The sequence below is a fragment of the Hoplias malabaricus genome, chromosome 1 (genome assembly GCF_029633855.1).
Source record: "Hoplias malabaricus isolate fHopMal1 chromosome 1, fHopMal1.hap1, whole genome shotgun sequence".
Taxonomy (NCBI): Eukaryota; Metazoa; Chordata; class Actinopteri; order Characiformes; family Erythrinidae; genus Hoplias; species Hoplias malabaricus.
In genome coordinates this window covers 16152673-16178380 of record NC_089800.1, presented here as the reverse complement: position 1 = coordinate 16178380, position 25708 = coordinate 16152673, and the positions used below count along the sequence as shown (strand labels likewise).

Genomic DNA, 25708 nt, shown 5'->3' with positions numbered 1-25708 from the left:
ACTTCCTTTGGTACTTTGTAAATAAATCAGAATTAGATCCTGAGTCTGGTTCTGAGGTCAGTTCTCATGAGTTGTACCTTTTGATTTCATCTCTGATTTGGTTCTGCTGGAGAACTGTAAATTATGAGCCAAACACATCTCTGCAGAACAGAATTAGAGCCAGGGCTTCATCAGAAACCAGATCAGACCTGAACGCAGGTGAGCGGTCCATGTCTAAAAGTCGGATAAGAAGGAAAGGCCATTAAAAATTCAGCAGAAAAGAGAGAAAGTGGGAATCAGAAAGTGTAATTTCTGATGTAATTGTGATGTAATTTATGACAGTGACAATAACACATCGTCGTGCTTCGCCGTCTGCGCTGAAACACGGCGAGAAAGCGGGCGCACTAATGTCCGAGTTTTACGGTCACTTGAAAGGATGCCTTTGATCTTAGTCTAAAAGGCTCAGGATCCAGTTTGACTTTGATATTCTACCTTAGCGTGCGCGCACACACACACACACACACACACACACACACACACACACACACACACACACACACACACAGCCTCAAGAGGATGGAAGAGAAACATGGTGATGTTTGCACATTGCGTTAGACACAAACTGTTCAGATCAGACTCAGAGTAGAGGGAGAGAGAGAGAGAGAGAGAGAGAGAGAGAGAGAGAGAGAGAGAAGGAGTGCAGTGTTTTCACTGGCTATTTGTAAATTCACTGGCCTCTTTATCAGAAACACTTCCACTGAAGTTGGCCGTTATCTGACCACAGGGGTTCTGCACCAATGACAAATGGATTCATATGCAAATGAGAGGTGTTTCCAATAAAGTGGTGAGTGAGTGTCAGTATCTAAGTATCTAAGAGTTTGTGTCTAAATCTGACACTGTCCAGCGTTTCTGGAAGCAGCTGTTCCAAAGCAAGGGAACCCTTACAGAAAACTATGAAGTCGATGAAGTTAGACAGGATTTTTTAGGTCCTTACTGGTCAAAGATTTACAGATCCCTGGTTTCTGTTTTTCTGTTGCCTTTATTTAGTGTTCCAACGTTTTAGGAATAAGTTTTGCAAACTGTCAACTCTTTTTTATTTTTTTGTGCCCTCCCCTCACATCCCTTACTCGACCCCACTCCACTGAGCCTCCATCCTTTATTGCTTATCTAAATTACAGAGAGGAGTATTTATATCCGACCTCCAGAGCCGGTCTTAATGTAAGTCTCGCCTCAGCTGAGCGCCATAAAAACGTCTCTGTGATTCGGAGATAACGTTATCGTTTTTAGAAAATTGTTAACGGTCATAAATTGGCTTTTTGTACGAAAAGCAGTTATTAACCGAGTAGCTGTAATCTGTGATCTTTCTGGAATTAAAAGAGAGAGGCAGAAGATGGCCCAAGACCCTGGGATCGGAGAAGATCTATCACTGCGCTGATGAAATCCCACAGAAAGCTCAAGCAGAACTAATCATCTTAATCGATCCAGTAGAGTTCATTCACTTATTCATGCCTTAACAGTCAAACATCTAGATTCAGAGCTAGTTTAACTGGTTTATATTTCATTACATAATGAATTACACAGTTAGTTACACAATATATTACAGTTTATAATGTGCCAGGGAGTAGACTACAAAATTACGGTGCATATTCACATTAATGTGTAAATGTGGAGTCCACCAACCCACACACTGTGAAACAAGACCCAACACAGTCTGTTTCTTGTGCAAACAAGAAAGGAGAAGAAAGAGAACTGAGAGAAAACAGCTCAAAAACAGAGCTTCTGCTCCTCGCTCCTCACTGCTGTGCGCTCGGGGTCGGGGTGAACAGCGAGCGGCTCATTATCATTTAAAGGAACAGGTGCTGAAAGCGGGCGTTCTGAACAGGGCTGTTTACACAGGGGGAGAACACTGCTGTGGGGCCCGTGGGGTTTGGACCAAAGCAGGTCACAGACGTAGTAACAATTATAAAATTTCACCTTAAATGCGCTTTTATGAAATAAGAAAAGCCTTAATAAGCAGGTGGTATTTAATACAGTCAGCACTTCACTAAAGGAAGAATCTAAAGAGGAAGTTTCTTGGGTTTTGCTTTCGGTGACAGTTCTACGGCAGTGTTTTCCTCCTGTTCAGCACAGTGCGGTGATTTCCTGATGCATAAAAACACCTGACTAAGGCAATCTGCTGAGGAACAGACCCTCCTTGAGTCCTGCGTGTTTTCCGAGCAGAGAAAAGACCTAATGCAGCAGTCCAAGGAAACTCCAGCTGGAAAACACTGGGCCACAGTGTTAGAATCTAACTCCAGGGTCATTCATCACCTCCACCAAGCCGGTAATTAAGTGAAATGGAGCCGGACGTCTGAGTGACCGATTCCTCCGCCAGATTAAACTAAATGAGATCGTAAATGACATCAGCTGCAGCATTAGACGGGGACAAAAGAGGACAAAACCATTGAGCAGTCTCTCTCATATGGGTCAGTCCATTCACACTGTCTGCAGCATTTAGACAATAGCGGCAGCCCTGCAGTGGGTGTAGTGTAATTCTCCGGTCAATGAGCCCTCAAGAATCACCGCTGGTATGAGAACAGTCCACCGACCAAATCCTGCGTCATTGATGAAGCACTAGAGGACGACCGACATCTACATCTACATCTACAAGGTGGACCAACGAGGGAGGAGTGTCTCACAGAGTGGACAGTGAGTGGAAACAGGGTTTAAAAACTCCAGCAGCACCTGCTGTGTCTGATCCACTCGCACCAGCACAACACACACTAACACAGCAGTGGAGCTGATACATTATTAGATTTTCCAGCGTCATGTGGAGATGAAGCCGAGGCTAGTTGAGATGACTCTCCCAGGTGTAAAGCACAGCTTGAAACTACATCACTCCAAAAGATACATGTGTCTTCATGAATAAATGCAATGTGCTATAGGCTTTACATCTGTTTGGAGGAGAGCAAAATCTATTTTCACATTCCAGCGTGAAACATGAAAAACATCCAAAAATTTGTATTCCTGTATTTCCTGCTGAATAAGGCAGACACTCTGCACTTTCTCTGGCTCCTTTCTGTTAGAAACCCACAGTTAGTCGTCTAACAAACGACACCGGCTCCATTCCACTCAATGAATATTCAGATAGGGAGAAGCCTTGGGGAAGCACACTGGCCCAGAACTGTTATCAGGCCACTCTCACTCCTCTCCTCTCTCTTTCTGTCCCTTTCTCCCCATTTCCCCCCCGTCTCCCAGAACGGCCGCCTGTTTTCAAGGGCTAAAAATAATAAAAGCAGGCGAGCGGCTGGTGATTAATTGAACTTGGCAATCGCAGACGGAAGTGCAGCATTGTGCGGCGCTCTGTGTTGTGTTTGTGTGGGCGAGAGGGACAAAAGTAAATCCCCCAAAAATGAACAGAGCTCATGCTAGAGCCGCGGGATACGGAGGAAACATATCACAACATTTACAGACGTCTCTGAAAGATTTCATTCGCATCATGATACATTGTGTGTCCAGTTTTCTGAAAGGAAGGACATTAATCAGGAGGGCGTTCCACTTTCCTGCACTGAAAGTCTTCGGGGAAGGCTTTAAACGAGGAGCTGGAACATTGCTGTGAGGATATTTTGGCTGTTAGCCACATTGTTGATTCATTCTCGATCGCTAACACCACCCCAGCACGTCTGACGCTCAATTAACAGGTGTCCACATCATTTTGGCAACATAGGCCAATAGAGACCAGGCTGAAAACGCAGAGTGTCCCTTTAAAGGTTTTTAATATTTCCACTGGGAACATTTTATTTTAACTGATGTTTCCAGAGCTGCACAGTTAATGGGAAGTGGCAGAGTGAAAGGCAGCTAATGGAGGTGACCATGCGCAGACACACACACACACACACACACACACACACTGAAATAGCACTTCATCCCAGATCATGAGATTAACAATCCAGAGAAATCAGCTGTGAAATAAATGTTACGACCTTAACGCCCTGAAGAAAATAAGGCTTCACATAAAAAGCAAATAAATAAATATATAGTAAAAAATAATCATTAATTAATTAATTAATTACTAAGTAAAAATAAAAAAGGCCAAAACCATCCCAACCGTCAGACTAAGACACCACGACAAAATTATGTTATTTATTTATTTTACCCTTCTGATAGCACACTGCTGAATACAAATACACAGGGGCTCTCCCTGTGGTCTGTGTGGATCCCAATGCCTGGGTGCAGTGTGTGGGACAATGTCACAACAGTGCTGTCCTTCAGATGAGAAAACCGAGGTCCCTTCTGAGATCAATAAAAACCCCGGGGCAGTTCTAGAACAGAGTCAGGCTCGATGCGACCCAATGTCCGGCTAAATCTGCCTCTGTGGTCACTCCCTCTTTCCTCCTGATTGTCTTCAATAAACCACTCAGTCCCTCCCTCTGGTCTCCTCTTGCGGGTGTGTAGTGAGGGGACTGGAGCCCTGAGGATTGGCAGCTGGAGCATCGTTCAGGAGGGGGCTGCACTGTGGTGAAGGTGGAGGAGACTCCCTGAAGTCTCAAAAATGAAAATAAATCATATTGTGTTTAAAGCTGGCTCTGTTTCTAATGTTGTGAAGGAACACGGCTTTTAAACTTATTCAACCTGCTGCACTCACTAAGGTTCAATCCTGAAAGGCACAGTGAAAAATTCGCTAGGTTGATACCTCAGGAGGAGGAGGGGTGAATGCAGTGTGGCTGGCATGGGTTTCCCAAACACTGAGACAGTGTAGGGTTCTCTGCAGAGAGAGAGCGGGGAGAGAGAGAGAGAGAGAGAGAGAGAGAGAGAGGTGAGAGAGGAGATGAAGTGGGGGTAAAATGGGGACACAAAAGGATAGACAAAGAAAAAAGAGAGAGAGAGAGAGATAAAAAGAGTTAGAGAAAGTGAGAGAAGGTGAGTTGGGGACATGGGGTTAGAATATGTGGTGGGGGAGATGTATATACATATCCACTACCCCCGCATTGTATCCCCATGTCCCCAACTCATGGGAGAGAGAGAGAGAGAGGGAGAGAGAGAGAGAGAGAGGAGATAAAGTGGGGGTAAAATGGGGACACAAAAGGAGAGACAAAGAAAAAAGAGAGAGAGAGAGAGAGAGAGAGAGAGAGAGAGAGAGAGAGAGAGAGAGAGAGAGAGAGAGAACGAGGTGAGAGAGGAGATAAAGTGGGGGTAAAATGGGGACACAAAAGGAGAGACAAAGAAAAAAGAGAGAGAGAGAGAGAGAGAGGGATGGAGGCAGAGAGAGAGAGAGAGAGAGAGAGAGAGAACGAGAGAACGAGGTGAGAGAGGAGATAAAGTGGGGGTAAAATGGGGACACAAAAGGAGAGACAAAGAAAAAAAAGAGAGAGAGAGAGAGAGAGAGGGATGGAGGCAGAGAGAGAGAGAGAAAAGAGTTAGAGAAAGTGAGAGAAGGTGAGTTGGGGACATGGGGTTAGAATGTGTGGTGGGGGATATGTATATACATATCCACTAACCCCGCATTGTATCCCCATGTCCCCAACTCATGGGAGGGAGGGAGAGAGAGAGAGAGAGAGAGAGAGAGAGAGAGAGAGAGAGAGAGAGAGAGAGAGAGAGAGAGAGAGAGAGGAGGGAGGGAGTTGGTCGAAAGCCATGCTGACTCCAGAGATTCCCAGGAACAGTTCTGTGTGGAGCATGTCCTCTACGAAGTACGTGTGCAATCATCAATCACTGTGGAAGATGAGTGTGAGTTTGGGGGCGTGTACAAATCATCTGGAGCTGGTGATTTGTCTTTAACTGAAGTGATTATAAATGCTGATTGTTACAAACTAATTTCAATATCCTTCATAAATCATGTGATCAGGACATAATCAGATTCACAGCAAAATAGTGACCCGAAGCCTACTGCTCAAACCACAAACAACATACAGGAGCCACGGCCTGGTCGCCCCAGAACCCTGACCTCAGCATCACCCAACAGGGTTAGCCTGGACTGTGTAACCATTTATGCAGGTGAGGCTGCAGTGTGTGTGTGTGTGTGTGTGTGTGTGAGAGAGAGAGTGAGAGAGAAGAGAAAGAGTTGCCCTTGTTCTACAGTTGGGTTGCCAGTTCTGCTGTTTTTCACCGTGTCTGGGCTTCTCAAATGGAATTTATGCTGCGATGCCTCTGGCTGAGTTTACAGCAGCTGAGAAATGCTCCTCTGTGGAGTGTAAAGAAATACAACATAAAACATTCTTTCTTTCTTTCCTCACACCATCGAAGCCGCTCACAAACATCATATGATAACAGTTAACATGCATCCCACACTCATTAGGATTTTGACATGCTGCCACAACATCTAGGATTGTGGGGAAAAACAGTTCTAAATTCTGCATCCTTTAAGGTGGAAAGGTCTGTTTGAGGGAAAATAACGACTGTTGTTTGTATGTTGCTGAAGTTTAACTTGTCTGCAAGATTTTATTCAATTATTATTTGAATTACTATAGAAACTCATTTGTAACCCCGAATTTTTTTAGCACTTTCGGTAATGAAGAATTTCCACCTTAAGTTATCCTAAACAGCAAAAATAAGTCAATATTACCCACATATGGAGCAGGAATACAGCAGTATGTAAAGGATTTTTCTGTTGTGTCTTTGGAGGTATGGCTACAGATTTATTGGGAATTACTTCCTAACAAAACTTTTTATATAATAACCCAGTAACCACCTGGGATACTATAGCAACCACCTGGGATACCATAGCAATGGTCTATCAACACAGTAGCAACCACCTTTAATATCATATAATCGATTTAGCAACACTTTAGCAAACAATTAGAATAACTAGTACAAACAACAAACAAACTACCAATGACTTAGCAACACCTTAGCAACCACCTGGAACAAATGCCTAGTATCACCATAGCAACTATCTAGGATACAATAGGAATAGAATAACCACTTTAAGAACTAATTTATTTATTTTTAAGCATTTAATGTAGAAAAAAAAGTAACATAAATTACTTTACAAGACTTTAGGAATGTGCTAAAGCAAGTTTTTAAGAAATGTTATGTTTAGTGTTTTCACTTCAAGGTGCTCTAAGGAACCAGAAGTGGATCTTCAGTCGTGTCACAGCCGTAAAAAAGTAAATTTTTTCACATCTTCACAGTTTGGGGAGTATGTAGCATTGCTTCGTTCATGTGCTCTGCCTCCTCTGGCCCAGTTAAAGCATTAGTGAGCATGAGATTGCAATAAAATGCCACAAATTCCAGACCTAGTGAAATAGTTTCTTCAGTATGATCCATGTCTGACACATCAGCACGCTCCGAGGCTTCACAGAAGCCCAGGAAAACCCAGAGCCTTGGCTGTTATTCCCTTTCAATCTCACTCTCCCCTGAAAGCAAGGAGGGTCCAGCCTTTCAATTTAAAATTTTCAATCCTCCAGTTTGAATCCATCACAGCTCAATAACAGGGGGATGATTCGTGGCCCAGTCTGACCTCAAACCTCATTAGAGTGATTCAGATCTAATACTACTCCCAATCCATGAATTAGGAGATTAAATGCACTCCCTCCATCTATGGCGTATCATATTATTGTGAAGGAGCTGCTTTCCAGCTGTTCTTTATTTTCTTTATAAGAACTGTTTCTTTATTCTCTCTGATATTACATGCTGCACAGAGGCTGCTATGGATGGATGGAATATGAACAGCGGAGAGAACTGTGAAGGTAAACTATTATACAATTTTTAGACCCGACCGAGTGATTAGAAACACACACGCACTAGGTTTGGGTGGTTTAAAGGTAACACCATATACCACTGTATTTAAAGATTTGGACAGTATCTCAGAATGTGGGCGGTATTTATGACATGTGTGAGCTGCGTCAAATGTCTGTCCTGTGTCTTTAAGTACAAGGCCTTAAAGTTAATTTATGTGCATTTAAGAGAGCCACAGGGAGGAGACGTTCACACTGTGGGAGCTCACACTCTGAAAATGGGTGGGGAAATAAACATAAGCCTAGTCCCTAACTGCAGTTGTGAGTTTAGCGCTGAATTTGGGTTAAAAGAGAGATGAATGAAGATGAAAACTGACAAAATACACAGAAGACCCTTCACTCAACTTTGTGCTCACAGGTATGAGGCTTTAGCTCTAAATATGTGTGTGATTTGAGCCTCGGTTCACTGGAAAATCATCTGCGGTGGTGTGCTAGATCACAAGTGCCTGTTAGACCCACAGTGTACCCCACCACCCCCCACCCCAAAGTAATACCATATACCCTGTTAATATTTTAAGACGGTATGACAGAATGAAAAATGTGGATACTGCCCATCCCTAACACACACACACAAACACACACGCACACGCACACACACAAACACACACATCAATTGCATGTATTGATGTTAAGAAGCTGAAACGTTACAGGTCTGAGAATTTGCCACAGGACACAATGTCCACCCAAGCTCACATCGTCCAGAGATTTACTGCAGCCTGTGGTTTCCCAAAGCTGCAGCTGTATTTCATTCAGACAGAACCATGACCATCCACAGCAGCTCCATCCTCTCCATCACGTCCAGGAACACACACCGCTCTGGGTCTGAAAAACGAACCCAATTAATCATGTATTTATCACCAGAACTCCCCCAGATTACACCTCACTCTCAGTCTAATCTCAGGTCGGCTCGGACATTGTCAGTTGTCTGTGTGTGAAATACGTTGACTAACAGCTATGTTGAGCTGTTAGTGAGCAATGAGGGGTTCTCAAACAACCACACACAAAACTTCCAAAATTCCAACACCATCACTGTGAGTTAATCTGTGAATTATTTAGTTATTATTTAGTATTTAATTATTCAGTATATACTATTAATTATTGAGTATCTTCCATAAATAATTCAATATCCACCATTAATTACGCAGTATCCAATGTGGATTATCCTCTATCCACTATGAATTATTTAGTATCTACTATGAATTATCCACTATTAATTACTCAGTATCCACAGTGAATTACTCATTATCCACTATAATTTTTCAATATCTACTCTTAATTATTCAGCATCTACTATGAATTATTCAGTATCTGATAAGAATTATTAAACACCTACTACTTATTATTCTGTGTTCATTTTAAATAATTCAATATCCACTGTGAATCATTTAGCATCTACTACGGATTATTCAGTCTCCACTATCAATTCTTCATTATCTGCTTTGAATTATTCAGAATCCACTATGAAACTCAGTTCTGTAGCTGTGAGAATAAAAGACTCCTGGGAGTTTAAGGGGTTAACAATCTTTATTAATCCTTGAGGAAGCACCAGTCTGGACGCTGTCCTCTCTAGTGCTGCTTTTCATTCATCTGTTCTGCCATCTGCATTAGCATGTGTTAGCATTGGAGAGCAGCAGATGCTGGACTTTTTTTGGAGGGGGAACACATCGAGGGAAGTGAATTTCCTGGACTTTTATCTCACTAATTATGGAAATGCAATGCCACAGAAATTCTTTAGCAGGGATTTTTTTTTTTCCTGAAGACTGCGCGTTGCCAAGACTGAAACGAAACTCAACGAAACTGATCAGAAACTCTGTAATTTCATCAGCACCTTCAGAAATAGACGATAATAAAACCTGGGCCTTTATAATGAATCTCTCAGAGATCACTTTAGATAAGTCCAGGCTCTTTGGGCAAGATATTTTCTCCCTGAAAACTGCTCTGCCATTGTTTCTCAAAGCCTCCTTCTCAAGATTTACAGCCGTGACTCTGATCTCCACAGTACACAAGTCTGCATCGTGTGAGTGATTGAATGAGTGTGACATCGTCCATAAGGGTGGGTGTGAGCGACTGGGTGAGTGTGACATTGTCCACAGGGGTGAGTGTGTGAATGACTGGGTGAGTGTGTGCTGCCTTGTGATGGACTGAGCCACTGCTCAGGTTCCTGCCTCACAACTCATAATGATTCTGAGTTGGCTCTGGACTCACCGTGATCCCGATCTGGATGAATTTCAATAAGCTCCACAAAAAAGTAAGAAATGACATGAGACACCAAAGTGTCAGCAAGCTGTGTATCTAAAGAAATATAAACGTCCAGTTCTGCTCCAAAGCATCCCACTCTATTTGTCAATGATTTTCTATGGAGATACAGAAGTGAAAAACAGGTGCATGTAATGCAGCAGAAAGCTTTTATTATAAGGGATTTCTACAAATATTTGGCCATAAGAATTTGGACAGAATTAGGCTTGGCATAAATATTCCACTCAGAGCAAAGGCAGAATCTGAAGAATCCACGTTTATAAATAGAGCAAACCAAATCCTCACAGTGGCACCTTTGGATCCTAATGTAAACAAAGTGTCAGAAGCCTTTGGAGTTGCTTTAATTACACGGTTTGTGTTTAACGCCAGCGATTAGTTTTTCACTGCTACTGCTTCCTCTTCCTGAGTCTGTCAGCCCCACAGTGAAGCACCCACCCCCAACAGATCTGTCTGATGCACTTATACAACCGGTAAAACCTTTAATTATGCCTGGAAAAGTAAGTCCTTACTGGGGATGTGCACATTAATGTGGAGGCCACCAACCCACACACTGTGAAACAAGACCACCCAGTCAGTTTTCAAGTCAGAAAACATGGGGCTTCTGATGTCAAGTGCAGAGACTTTAGAATTGCCACGCCTCCTCATCCGAGTCTGTCCAGTCATAGTGCTGGACTCATGTTAATGAGAGAGCTCGGAATTAAAACAGAGAAAATGAGAGTCTGGATGCATTTAAAGCAAGGTCTTCATAGTGGTGAGGGATGTAAATGTATCGCTAACTCTGATTGGTTCTGTGGCACACCTGACATCACATATTCCAAACTTTGCCCCACCCATTGAAATTCCACAAGAGGAAACTGCAGAGAAAATTATTAGAAAAAAACCTGCGGTGAACCACCTCACATCAAAATGACATTGTTTACTTCTCTACTGCACTATTATGAAAGCATTTTTGAAAAATTTTCTGCCCTTTCCCTGTGTAATGTATATGTTTAAACAGTGATGATGTAGTTGGGTGTGAAGGAGCACACTCAATTATTTATTGTTTATTGCTTTTTTCTTTCATTTCTGGTATTTTGTTGCACATGTTGCACTCAGTCCTCTGTGAGCTGTTTTATGTAGCAGCTGGGTCCTGGAGGAAAGTTGTTTTGTTTCACTGTGCACTGTATGCAGTGTATATAGTTGAAATGACAATAAAATCCACATGACTTGACTTGAAAAACCAATTAGAGAAATAGATAAGTCCCATCATTACAGAGTGACAAACCACTCACTTCTCACCTGCTGTTAGAAAGATCAGCGATGAGCAGCTCTTCTCCGAAACAGTACGACAGATCTGCAAGAACACGCAGAGTTTCTCAGTCACAGACCCACGCATCTGTCGGGTGTAAAAGCCAAAGACTTCAGATTCTGGGCATGTTTTTATTACCGATGAAGCAGGGTGCGCTTTCCTGATCCAACTCTGCTTTATAGCCCTCACGTTCACTGCCTACAGTAAACACTGATCCTGGAGCCCACCAACCAACATACTGTGAAACAAGACCCACCCAGTCAGTGGTCTGTGCGCTGCCTAAGTCAGAAAACATGGGATAAAACGAGAGATTTTAGAATTGCCCCGTCTCCTTGTCTGAGTCTGTTCACTCAAAGCACTGGACCCGCGTTTATGTGAGAGTGCAAAGATGAGGTTAAACGCAACAAAACAGACACAACGCGTGCGGAGAAATAAGAGCACTGAGTAAAAACAGAGAAGAAAGAGAACTGAGCGAAAATGGCTAAAAACCAGAGCTTCTGCTCCTCGCTCCTCACTGCTGTGCACTCGGGGTCGGGGTGAACAGCGAGCGGCTCATTATCATTTAAAGGAACAGGTGCTGAAAGCTGGCGTTCTGAACAGGGCTGTTTAGACAGGGGGAGAACACTGCTGTGGGGCTCGTGGGGTTTGGACCAAAGCAGGTCACAGACGTTTCATTAAGAACCAGAATTGTGTTCCACTGCGGAGAAGAGGGAACATATCACACCTTTCAACATCCACCGAGTAAAGCAGGAGGAACCGATCCGAACATGGGAGAAACGGATGCAATATTTGACAAGGAGTGTGTGAAGAGCATGTTTTCCCCTAAAATTCAACTCAGCTCACTTTATTTTGAAATGTCGCACAGTGATAATAATCATAACAATCACCAAGTCTTATACGGTAAACGTGTCAGTGGCTAGAAACGTCGAAAGGCCAATGATGTTCCTGAAAAAAACAAAATCGTCAGTTTGACAAGAGTCACCAAGCCAGCAGGAATTGCCTGCTGTACGCGCCATTATGCTCTAGTCTGAGTAGCCTCATTAAGAACAGGTTATACATTACAATGGGATCCATTTCTTGGCATTTAAAGCTGAGTGAACTTTATTGAGACTGGATCATATCACCCATTAATTTCATTTCCAGGAACAGAGGTTAGAAAACACAGGAAAGATGGTGCTGTCACGAATAAAGCCTTGCAGCTGATCAGGCCTCAGCGCTCTCACAATTGGTATACACCTGAGATGGACAGGGATGTGAGAACTCCTCCCAGGGAAGCTTGGGTGGTGCTGAAAATGTTGGTGGGGCCAGAAGGTGGCGCTGTCCCTGTGGTCTGTGTGGATCCCATAGCTTGGGTGCAGTGACAGGGACCCTGTACTGAACAAATCCTGACTCTCTCTTATCTATAAGCTAAATTAAACTAAACAGATTAATGTCCCCAATGAAAATAAACACTGCCCAGATCTGTCATTTCAACCAACAGACCCTCAAACTAGCAGCCACTGTGAGTTGAAGAGGCGTTTATGATTCTGAGGTACATCTGTGGACTATTTGTGGACTATAGAAATCACTTAAAAGAATACTGCTGTATAACTGCTGTAATTTAGTGTTTAGTCCTTTCTGGGAAAATGTGTCTATGGTAATCAAGCATCAGCCACAGACAGAGATCACTCCTGAACACACTGAAGGTTATATACAGCGTATATGAAGCATGGAGCAAAAATCAAGAGGCTGAGACCGGAACGAGTGGATACTGATTGCATTAGAAATTCACAAGAGGTCAGCGAACCTCTCCCACGGAGCCCAATAAGTCGAAGGAACAGCTGCCACATCACATTTCAGTGTGTTGTAATGAATCAATTCGGCTACAAACCGAGTCACTGTGTTAATGGCTCTGACGTCACAGTCACAGAAAAGCGTGGACATCATTTTCATTGATGTTTATGTCATTTTTTCAGATGCCCCAACCCACTGCCATATACATTTATATATTTTACCGAAGAAAGCTAATCTAGTGCTAGGAGGCTTGCCCAAGGACTTTTATTATGTAGGATGGTGTGGCCATGTGGTTACTGAAATGTGGTTACATGTGGTGGCATTGAACCCTGAAGCAGACACCAACTCCCACACTGCTGGTCACATGACACATGTTAAAGTTTCTAAGTGAAAATAAATGAACACAACATAACAGAGAGCTTTTAATCACGATTAAGAACAAAAAATAAGGGTTTAATTTTCTATATAAAAAAATACAGATATGCTTTATTTTATATGGAAGTTTGATCATGAAGTGGCCAAATAAAAATGCTTCAAAATGATTTGGAATTGAATGTTTTTAACAGTTTACAAATGGATGTTGTATTTTATTTATTTTTTGTGTATTTATGAATTATCTAACTATTTCAAATGTATGTTTATTTGCAAATTCTTGCCAAATATTCTCCTCAAATATTTCGTTATGTGCTGCCTCCGAGACATGTGAGGCCGATCCAGCACTTCTTTTCAAACTGCTGCTAATGATACTGCACAGCTTAATGCACCAGAGCACCCACTGTCAAGATCTGTCACATCAGCCAACAGATGCCCACCCACAATGCAAGGCAAGTGATCTCCTGATAATATGACCAACGCTTACACCACTGCACCACTCTCGGGCCCCATATGTATTCCATAATGAAAAAAATAAACATAAACAAGCCATAACTTGTGCACAAGTTTTCTTTCTCCTCCAATATGCTGCATCCAGCAAAATATAGCATTACAGTGGATTAAAACACTCAGACACACTTTATCTGTATTATTTCCACTTAGAAAAGTCAACAGAACCTTTTCGTTTCACTGCTTTTTCCCTGTGAATGTAAACATCGAGGAACCTACAGCAGCAGCAACAACATCAGAGGCGTGAGGAAAGCACAGTACCTGCTGTGAAGTTGTAATTCGCGGAAAAGCCCATGGCCTCCAGTTCACCGTCCGCCACAAATTTTATCCAGAGATAGCGTCCACTGGAGCGGATGTACTGAGGACTCTGCTGACCGCAGTAGCGTCCAATTATTGGAGAAAAGCCAAAGGGACCATCCCGCACCTCGATGTGGTCAAATTTACATTCCCATGACGGCTCTATTGAATACTTCTCGTCAAAGAAGAGATCGATGCACTGTCTCGGGGGAGCTGTAACAGCAACACACACACACACACACACACACACACACACACACACACACACACACACACACACACACACACACACACACACACACACACACACACACACACACACACACACACACACACACACACACACACACACACACACACACACACACACACACACACACACACACACACACACACACACACACACCACTCAAATCACAAGGAAGGAACTAATTGAAGGCAGTTTAAATGGTGTGGTGTGTTAGTGTGTGTTGTGCTGCTGCGAGTGGATCAGACACAGCAGTGCTGCTGGAGTTTTTACACCCAGTGTCCACTCATTGTCCACTCTGTTAGACACTCCTCCCTCGTTGGTTCTCCTTGTAGATGTAAAGTCAGAGTCAGTAGCTCATCAGTCGCTGCACAGTTTGGACGCTGTCAGATGTATGTTTTTGTGGTTGGTGGAGTATAATGAGTCCAGCACTGACACTGAAGGGTTTAAATTCCAGCAGCACTGCTGTGTCTGATCCACTCACACCAGCACAACACACACTAACACACCACCACCACGTCAATGCCTTGGAGTATCTCAAAGAGCACTCCAAAAGCGCAGTCACTTCAAATAAAAATAAAACTGGCATGTGTGATTTGTTCCTGCCCTAAAGTGGTAAATATCAGCTCTTTTCACTATTCTGAGCAGTGCAGGTGTAGCTGGAGCGAAGCAGCTGTCCAGAAATAACCTGAGGGGATGGTTTTTAATTTTAATTTCTGTGCAGAGGTGAGTCAGATCCAGTTACAGCTTAAAATCTACCTGAATGTGCTGTGATCTGCTTCCAGGCTCAGATCAGGTGTTAAACCTACTGCCATGACATTATTAATGAGGTGCAAATGCCTCACAGTTTCTGTTTTTAAAGAGAACACAGTTCTATTTCTTAATGAAATGTCTGTGACCTGCTTTGGTCCAAACCCCATGAGCCCCACAGCAGTGTTCTCCCCCTGTGTAAACAGCCCTGTTCAGAACGCCCGCTTTCAGCACCTGTTCCTTTAAATGATAATGAGCTGCTTGCTGTTCACCCCGACCACGAGCGCACAGCAGTGAGGAGCGAGGAGCAGATTTGTTTTGTTTTGCTGTTTTCGCTCAGTTCTCTTTCTTTTCCGTTCTTGTTTTCTCAGTTTTAACTTAGTGCATTTATCTCTCTGCGCTTATTGTATCTGTTTTGCTGTGTTTATGCTCATCTTTGTGCACTAACATAAATAAAGGGTCCTGCACTGTGATTGGACAGACTCAGACGAGGGGGCGGGGCAGATTTTTAAGTCTCTGCAGAATCAGAATGGCTCATATTGTCCCATGTTTTCTGACTTAGGCAGTGCACAGGAAACCGATTGGGTGGGCTCACACAGTAATGTACACGTCCACTGTACAAGGAATTTTTTCATGATATGCTTGTTTTTAAAAAAATGTAAGCAATCAGAAAGCAACCAGATATTTCTAAGAATGCAATTGGTAATATTAGTGAAATCAATGGGGAAGCCATTTCATCCACTGATTCCTCTTCATGTTATGCAAGAACTGTTATACTGACATCTAGTGTCTTGGATGTGTCAGAGATACTGAACTAAACCTATTTTAATCATGTTAGCCCCTATATGGGGACCCGCTGTATGAAGCATAAACTGAATCATATAGAGGCAACAGAGCCGTTTGATTTTTCATCTCTAGTGAGCTGCACTTCTCAGAATATAAAATATAATATAAAAAAAATCACATTCTGAAATATTTTCTATGATGTTTTGATGTTCCTTAAACGTAAATTTACTTAAAATGTCACAGGATTGTTTATATTTAGACATTTACTTACACTGGAGCAAACATTACTCAAATTTACTTTAAGTTAATAGTGAACGCAAATTCGTTTGCTTAAATCACATTATCAACACAGTGTGAATGATGTTGAATTATTTACTGATGAAGTAAACAGTGTGTCTGTGTGTGCTCGTACCTTCAATGATGTAAATACACTCTCTCTCTGGGGGGTATTTGTTGGGGTAATTCGGAGAAGTGAAAAGCCCTCCCTCTGGATTTTTGACCCAGGTCCCGCACTGTCCAGCCGGCTGGACTCCGGAGTTGTTTTTCACTAAAAAAAAAAACAAAAGAAGCAGAAGAACCAAACATCAGCCAAAGAACAAAGAATAATACAATAACAGCAGAACAAAACCTCATATATTACCTGCGTCCCTCTTCGTTGCCCCAGACAACCCGAGCATGAGGAGACCTGCAACAACTGCCAGAGGATTTAATATCAGAAAGAGAATTATTATCAGCTCCAAAAGCCAAATATTATCACTTCCACAGGCCAGTGAAGAGTATTGTATCAGAAATCAATACGAATACCTTGCACTGGTTCAGGGCTCAGAGGCAGAGCTCTGTCTGAGGATTAATAAGAGGCTCTTCTCAGAAGATCAGAGAAAAGCTGTGAAAAACTTTGAACTTTTATTTAATAAAGCCTACTGTATACAACTTAAAAACCTTTACAGTAGCAGTGCTACTTCCAGCGGATACACATCAGACGTCCACTGTGTTGAATAAGCTCTTTCTGCTGGACTTTACAGGACTCTACACTACCTCAGGGTGTGTTCGTGTGACCGATACGGACTAGAAAACATCAACAGCAACATCCTCTGTGATCTTCCAGTAACAATCCAGTCCTCCACAGGAACAGAGAGGACAGGTCAGTACACGGCAGTACAAATTAGTGAGGTCCACATGGGTGAACATGGGCTAGCTGGGTTCTGGATGGGCATGAGCTCAAGGGATGGTTGGTACACGGGGTATCACTGGGATCTATGTGGGCGGCATACATCGGGTAAATGTGAGGGGCCCAGTTACTCTATATATGCACCATTTTAAAAATTAAAGTGCTACAAAACATTATTTGAGCAATGCCATAAAAGAACAACTTTTGGTTCAATAAAGAGCCATTTATTTTTAAGAGATGTATGAGGGTGAAAAACCTTTTTATTAATATTATATGTTATTTTAAAGCCAGCATATTAGATTTAGATTTGGGCAGTGAAGTGAAGAGCTTTTTAAAGATTTAAACATCCAATAGTTTTGGAACCAAAAGTGGTTCTTCTCTGGCATTGCTCAAAGACACTTTGGCAGCACCTTTATTTTGAAGAGTGTAGGGCCTACATGGGCCCATGGTGAGTTATCTGGGTACGAGGGGACAGTTCAGATGGGCTCCATGTCTAATCCACACTGGTTCCATCATTGACCCCGGAAGAAATCCATCTAAAGGGGTCAGTATTTAACCCATGTTAGTATCCAGCTGTGCCTCCCATACATGGGTGTGTCGGATAGGTTACAATTAGCATCCGACAATATCTCACCTGTATATACCTCTAACACACCTCATAAAAGTGCCAGCCCCTAACACATATACCCTGTGTGTAATTCTCATGCAGAAAAAGCTAGCGTATCTCATAACACCTGAATATCTCACGTGTTTACCTCATTTACCTCACGCTTAAAAATATCTTACTAGTGTAGACCACACATAATACAAAACTACTGATAACGTAAAGGAACACTAGGTTAGATCAGGTATTTTTTTCTTCTTAGCTCCCCCTACAGTTCCAGAGCATAATTACAGTACTGTCCTGAAATCAAGATGGAAGGGGAGGGAGGGGCTGTTTCCTACCCTCCTCCAAAATGACATAGTGCAGTTTCTGCAATGCTGAGCCTTGAGAAGCAAGGACGTACTACCTAGAGTTCCTTTAAGTATCCAAAGCTCATAAACTGTGCGTGTTCCTCACGTGAGTGGACCTCACGCATGAAATGTTGGTGCAGCCTACCTTAACAAAACACCCCCACTTATTAAATTCACACAAAACCACTCCCAACTCATATAAAAACTATGGCTAATAAAACTCAAGTATAAAAATCTCACGTGCAGACTACCTCACGCATAAACCTAAGTTTATCACTGGTATGCCTCGTGTATCTCACGCAAAGCTCTCCCAAGTATAAATCTTCAATGTACCTGACCCTTGAAATATTAGTGTAGCCTACCTCATGAAAACAGCAGACAACGCAACCCAAGTCTCTCGAAGCTATGGCAGCTCACGCATAAACATCTGTCCAATACAGAAAAACAAACCAGTGTACCTCATGAGCACCATGAACCTCACATGAACCTCAGTGCACACCAAAGCTGAAATGCTAGTGCAGCTTTCATTAGAACAACCACCTAAACATACTCATCAAAATCTCACGCACACTGGCTAACTCACCCAAAAATATCAGTTTACCTCTCTCTTGAATCGTAGGTAGGCTACCTCCTGAAAACAACAGCCAACACAATCCACTCATAAAAAGCTCACACACAGGAAATACCTCACGCAAAAACATCAGTACAAAAAAATGTATCTCACGTTTCTCACGTAAAGCTTTCCCGTGTGTACCATTTCAGTGTACACCACCAATGAAATGCTAACGTGGCTTTCTTGATTAAAAAAAACAAACAAAAAAACACCAACACTAACTCACTCATAATAATCGCACGTGCAAAGCCTAGCTCACGCAAAAACATCAGTTTACCACACATTTACCGTACGTGCATCTCACAAATGTCTAAAAAAGTTTAATCCTAAAAACAACATCCAACACGACAATCATAAAAAAAGCTCACGCATAAACATCAATACAACACAGACGTACAAACCATTCTCTCTGACGCGTAAAACACAAGTACACACCACGCAAGAAAGGCTCGCGGAGTTTACTTCAAGAAATCAACCACCAAAACACGACTCGCGCATAAAAATCCCACGTAATCTCACGTACTCTGAATAGCTGTTGGCACGCGCAAAGTAAAACGCGGTAAAACGCGAGCGTGCGTGAAACGGCTGAGTGGAGTTAATCTGCTTTGAGCTGGACTCACCGTGAAGGAAACTGCGCCCATGTACCATGTCTGTTCCTTTCACAACAAGCTTCAAACTCAACTAATTCCATTTAGAAGGGAATACTAAAGAGAAGGAAGGAAGGAGAGAGAGAGAGAGAGAGAGAGAGAGAGAGAGAGAGAGAGAGAGAGAGAGAGAGAGATGGTGCTGATGCTGCGGGAGAGTGGGAGACAGAAGATTCCTTCCAGAGATGCTCAACTCCTCTCTCTTATCTCGGGAGAACAGCAGAAAGGCTTTAAAACATCCATCTAACGGCGTCCAAAATCCTACTCCAGCCTCCCTCCTTCACTCTTCAGGGATAAAAGGATGCTGACATTATAAAAAGAAAAAAAGAAAGAAATGCTCCACTCTCTTTCAGAAACATCCTTGTGTATCCAGCCGAACCCAGAGCCGTGGCTTCACAGCACAGAGCGACTTCCTCAGGATGGAAATCAATGTTTATGTTGTTGTTGATGATGTTGATGTTTTTTTCCTCCAGGAATAAAACAAATAGACGCTGAAAATCTCCCGCTGCAAATCAGCAGCTCAAGAGTTCAGTCTTCACCTCCATCCCTTGGCTCCAGGGGTTTTCCCAGCTCTTTTCAACCCCCTCTATCTTTCCCCTCAATACGGTTTACCATTGTGCAAGAAAAAGCACTTCTCTCGTCCTCTCCCTTCGCTTCCAGTCCAGCTGCGATGCTGCAGAGACACAGAGAGACAGAAAGGAGAGACAGACAGCAAGAGCCGGTGGAGGAGTGCAGAAACCACCCCGGGAGAGAAAGAGTGAAAGAAAGATGCGAAAGAGAAAGAAAGACAAGCGGAGAAAACAAGAGAGAGAGGACAAAGAGTAAGAAAGATTTCGAGAGAAAGAGAGCTGTGAGGAATGGGACCGGCTTCTCGGTAGCACCTGCAGCACGAGCTGCTGAGCTGGACGCTGAGTTTTAACAGCCGGTAGCCACGCCCCCTTGCTCTGGGATTGGTTACTAGGAATACCGTCCCCTGAGTTATGACCGGCTGTGAGAGGGCTGGCCTGTAGTAGCCCCGCCTCCTGCGCTGTGACTGACAGGTGGGTTATAGAGATGAGTGAGCTATTGATTTTGTATCTGATGCAATACACAGTAAAAGTAAAATCACACAGATTCTGATATTTTCAAATATCATGTGGATCTGAGCTGATTCATACTGCATAAGATATCTGCAAATGTTCGCCAAATTTATTTGGAAAAATTCTGACATACACATCAGCATTAAGTAAAATTACGACTGCAGATTTATACTGGATTATAATCCCTCCGCATTTATTCCTGTCAGACCGTAAACACTCCACACATCGAGCAGCAGAAGCTCTGGTTTTTAGCTGTTTTCGCTCAGTTCTCTTTTTTCTCTGTTCTCGTTTTCTCAGTTTTTACTCGGTGCTCTTATTTCTCCGCGCTCTTTGTGTCTGTTTTACTGCATTTAGCCTTGTCTCCCATAAACACGGATCCAGCTCTGTGATTGGACAGACTCAGACGAGGGGGCGGGGTCTCTGCACTTGACAGAAGCAGAGCAGAGTCAGAACGGCTTGTGTTTTCAGACTTCAGCACACAGACAACTGACAGGTTGGTCTTGTTTCACAGTGTGTGGGTTGGTTGGCTCCAGATCCACACAGTAATGTAAAAATTTTTCAAGGATCAAATGGTGACTGGTGAATACAGTAAAGTTTCCCTCAGTGTAAAATAAAAAAAAGTGTGAACTCGTGTTGAGAAAGTGTCCAGAAGTGTTTAGTCACGGTGCCTGTTGATGATGAAAGTCACTGTGGGACGTAGAGTGATGTTTAATGAGGCTTGGCGAGAGATGGACTTTTCCCATGATGCAACATTCACATTCGGCACGTCTCTCTCTGACATGTCGCCGCTGTGAATGCTAATAAACACATCTGCATTCATCCGTCACTTCGTGAAATACCTCACTCTTCAAGTACATCCAGGTCCTCTGAGTAACAGCCTCCGGACGGGATCAGCATTACAATCTCACACTGATTCAGGATGATTCCTCAACTGTTGTGGATGCCTAGAAAACCCTCTCATTAAGGGATAACATCTTGAATTTAGTCAATTGATTTAACATTTCTCATTAGGAGACTTTTATAAGAACATTACTGGTTTTTCCTTTACATATTTCAAGACTATTAACTTGTTTATACTTGTTTTATCTCCAAAAATATAGTCTTCCATTGGCAGATTATTTAAAACATCTAAAAGCACTCTTACAACCAACTGTATACTGAAAGAATCATTCATTCATTGTCTGTAAGTGCTTATTTACTTCAGGGTCGCGACCCTGAACCTGGATAAGTGCTTACAGACAATGAATGAATGAATGGTGAATTTTTATGTCACCTCCAGCTCCAACTAAGACAAAGGCCCAGGGCTCAGAGAGGTCAGAGAGGTCACATCCAGACCTGCTTTAGCTTTTGTTACTCATTAAGTGGCATAATTATTTGGACAGACTAACTCACCACTGCAGCATCTGGCAGCAGAGGAGCGTGACTCCAAACACAACACATTTATTTTCTTTAAAGGGGTCATAATCTTCCCTTGTCTCCAGTGTTAACAGTTCTGTTTCTTAATGAAACGTCTGTGACCTGCTTTGGTCCAAACCCCACAAATCTCACAGCAGTGTTCTCCCCCTGTGTAAACAGCCCTGTTCAGAATATGGGCCCTTTAATTTTCCACAGACCAGTGTAATGACACTTTTCACCTGCAGGGTCCCTACTCAACTCGACTCGTCTTTTCTGATTCTCCGTCAGCGAAATCTGGTCCTGGAACCGGGTTCTTTTATTAGTCCCTGCTCTCCTGAGCGAGTCGAGTGGGGACTAAACTGTGGTGTGTAAACCTTGCAGAGCGCTGACTGTTCAGAGAGAGTCATCACTCTACGCCACGCATCGCAGACACCCAGCACCAACACTCCGTCTGTAAAATCTCCAACTGCAGCCGAGATCACAATTGACTTACGATGGCAGCTCGTAAAATTACGCCGTGGTCTTTTGAAGAGGTTCAAACGCTCCTTGGATCAATGGCCGACAAAAGAATCCAGCGAGAGCTGGACGCTGCAACAAGGAAGGAACAAACTCTACTGATCTGTCTGAACTGATGATGGAGCTGTGTTCAGTCCCAAACAACTACAACAACAACACGCCAATACACCATGAGTAAACAGCACCCGTTAGAGAAGGGGTTTCGAGACGACACTGCAAACTTTTCATGGGGAGTTGTTTGAGTGGAAAAGTGACCAGGGAACAGGGATTGAAATGTGCGGAGAGCCAAGCCGAGCAAAGACATGTAGGTACCATGCAATGGAAAAGTGTCATAAGTGCAGTTTACCCAAATCTCCTTTGACTCGGACACATCTGAAAACTACATTCTTCAACATCTGCACATGGAACGACTGTGGAGAGGGACAGCGATGGCTTATAAACAGTCTCCAGTCTGTAAAAGATTTCCAGAAATTCCCTCCGTCAACGTTTCTTAGCTTTAACTCGGCGAGACGAGTGTAAGAAGGATTCGGATGCAAATGCTTCTGTACACACGCTAATCCTATTAGAGGGTTTCTTCGCTTTTATTTTATTTTATTTTATTATGTAAATCTCATATTGACAGTAAAGTATGAGGGAAACATCACCAAATAAATCAGAATTCAGAGCACTGATGGGTGAGTTGCAGGATGAACAGTGACAACCTTACAATTATGCAAAAGAGGTCTTATCTGGCGTACTGTAGCATCTCCTCTTTAACCGCTGCACTCCAGCGAGGAATTTAAAGCTGCTCAAAGAAAGCGATTCATTCTCATTTCTTCTGAAAACGCCCTGCTCCTCGCTTTAATTAACGGAATAAAATCTCTATCAGACTCCGATAAGAGCCTGGTTCCGTCTCCCTGAATCTGTAATTAAAAACTGCTCGGGGAGATGGGAAACTCAAGCGTGTTGCCTATATGTGTGTAATAAATAAACACATGATAAACAAATAGGAGGGAAGCTGATAAATAAATATGAGCATCTCATTTTTGAATAATTAACATTGGTTAGAGTCACAGTCATGTTTAGTAGTTTGGCTTTATCTGCTAATATTGTTCCTAATATCCCACAATTCTAGTGCAGTTACAGGGGTTTGTATGAATCAATGGAACTACACCATGAAATGCTGACTGTACGTTTTATCGGAAAAAACACAGTACACTGCAATGTAGTTATATTTACATTACATTATATGTGAGTGACTGGGTGAAACTGTCTACAGGTGTGAGTGTGTGAGTGAATGTGTGAGTGTGTGTTGCCCTGCCTTGTGCACAGTGACTCTGGATAGGCTCCGGACAAACTGTGACCCTGAACTAGAGACAATGAATGAATGAATGAATGAACGAATGAATGAACGAATTAACTGCCCATTGACTTAAATTATAAGTGCATTTCGAGTCCGAGTTTTCTGCTCTTTCCTCAGAACTGTTAAAAGTGTTGAAATGATTTTCTGTGGTAATCATCCATATGCTACAGACACATTAAAGAGGGATTAGGCTGAAAAAACTAAACTATCCCTTTAAACACACTCCTTTCTGTGTGTATCGAGGGTAAACAAATGTTGGTGCTCTCGGCCGTGTTAACCTTATTGCTTATTCCCTCAGGATCTTCTCCACAAACACAAGAAAAAGCACCATCTGTTTGCCATTCAAGGAGCTAGTACTTCAGCAAACGGCACTTTGAGCAGAATGTGGGGTAAACATTTGCCGTTCCTCTGCTCTTTTCTGCTGTGTTAGCATTAGCCTTCGCTGTGGGCTGTGTACCACACACACAGCAGAGCCCGGGATTTTATTACAGAAGGAATTCTGTCCTTTAGTGATTGCTTGTCAGTAAAGACGCCGCCTTAAGTCATGAAAAATTTTCTGAGATGCCGGCATCATATTTGTCATTCCCTTCAAAACATGCCCTCTGGAAATTCTCTGCACCATCTGGGTTTCATTTGTCTTTTGGATTGAGATATTAAAGCCTTTATGCTTTCTTCTTTCTGCACGAGTCTGTGTTTGTGTACAGTACGGTGTGTTTGTAGAAAGCAGGTGAGGTGTGATGTCTACTCCTTTCTTTTCACACTGCTGCTAATGCAACATCGTCAGACAGCTCAACGCCCGCTTTCAGCACCTGTTACTTTAAATGATAATGAGCCGCTCGCTGTTCAACCTGACCCCGAGCGCACAGCAGTGAGGAGCGAGGAGCAGAAGCTCTGGTTTTCGCTTGGTTCTCTTTCTTCTCTGTTCTCGTTTTCTTCATTTTTACTTATTTCTCAGCGCTCTTGTGTCTGTTTTACTGCGTTTACCCTCGTCTTTGCACTCTCACATAAACACAGATCCAGCACTGTGATTGGACAGACTCAGACACGGGGGCGGGGTGATTCTAAAATCTCTGCACTTGACATCAGAAGTAGGGCAGAATCAGAACGACTCATTTTATCCCATGTTTTCTGACTTAGGCAGCACACACTAAACTGACTGGGTGGCATTTTTCACAGTGTGTGGGTTGGTCGGCTCCATATCCACGCATTATTGTGCACATGCACTGAACAGGGGATTTTGTATATAATAAATCTCCTTTTAAAGCAAAAGTACAGAGACAGGGAGCAGAGGATGGTCCATGAGAAGCACACAGAGGGCATCAACCACTGTTTCTGGAAACAAATGGAATGAATATATTTTGTTTCGCCTCTAGACAAATATCAAGGAATAACATTACAGCGCTTTCATATCACAGAATATTAAATAACTTGCCAAATTTTAGACGTTATAACGTCTTTCTGTACAGTCCACACCTCCCGTTTATTCACATCTGTGTACACTATCCTGGCTAAACTGCATTGGAGCTGGAAAGAGCAGAAGACTGGCCTTTCACAGCTTCTGAAAGCACACAAAGAGGCTTAGGTTTATGGAAATTGACACATTTCAACCAAAATGAGAAGCTTTTCCAAAAATAGAATGGAGTACAATGAGGGGAGAGCCGCTGCACAGCTGGACCCCGAGAATCCATTCACTCAAACATGAGCTGCTTCCCTTCATTAGACACTGAGCAGGAGAGCAGTGTGTGTGGATGGGCTCCATGAGATCTACAGGTAAAGAACATTTACATAAATGAGTTACTGTCTCTGACTCTACAAGGTGGACCAACGAGGGAGGAGTGTCTCAGAGTGGACAGTGAGTGGACACAGGTTTTAAAAACTCCAGCAGCACTGCTGTGTCTGGTCCACTCGCACCAGCACAACACACACTAACACACTACCACCACGTCAGTGTCACTGCAGCGCTGAGAATGATCCACCACCACATCACACCTGCTCTGTAGGCTTCCTGGGTAAAGTATGCAGAG

At 42.9% G+C, this 25708-nt stretch overlaps 1 protein-coding gene across 5 annotated transcripts in view; it reads right to left on the bottom strand.

Moving 5' to 3' along the window:
* The window catches only part of neto1l (neuropilin (NRP) and tolloid (TLL)-like 1, like), an 81116-nt gene extending 60896 nt beyond the window's left edge, over positions 1-20220 (bottom strand). For all 5 annotated transcript variants that reach the window (XM_066647054.1, XM_066648807.1, XM_066647815.1 and 2 more), the window contains exons 1-4: positions 19329-20220; positions 16614-16667; positions 16386-16520; positions 14155-14403 (exon numbers count right to left, since the gene is read on the bottom strand). In XM_066647054.1, the coding sequence (XP_066503151.1) occupies positions 14155-14403; positions 16386-16520; positions 16614-16667; positions 19329-19356 (466 nt within the window). In that variant the 5' untranslated portion in view covers positions 19357-20220. The remainder of the gene's footprint in view (positions 1-14154; positions 14404-16385; positions 16521-16613; positions 16668-19328) is intronic.
* Positions 20221-25708: the final 5488 nt, after the last annotated feature.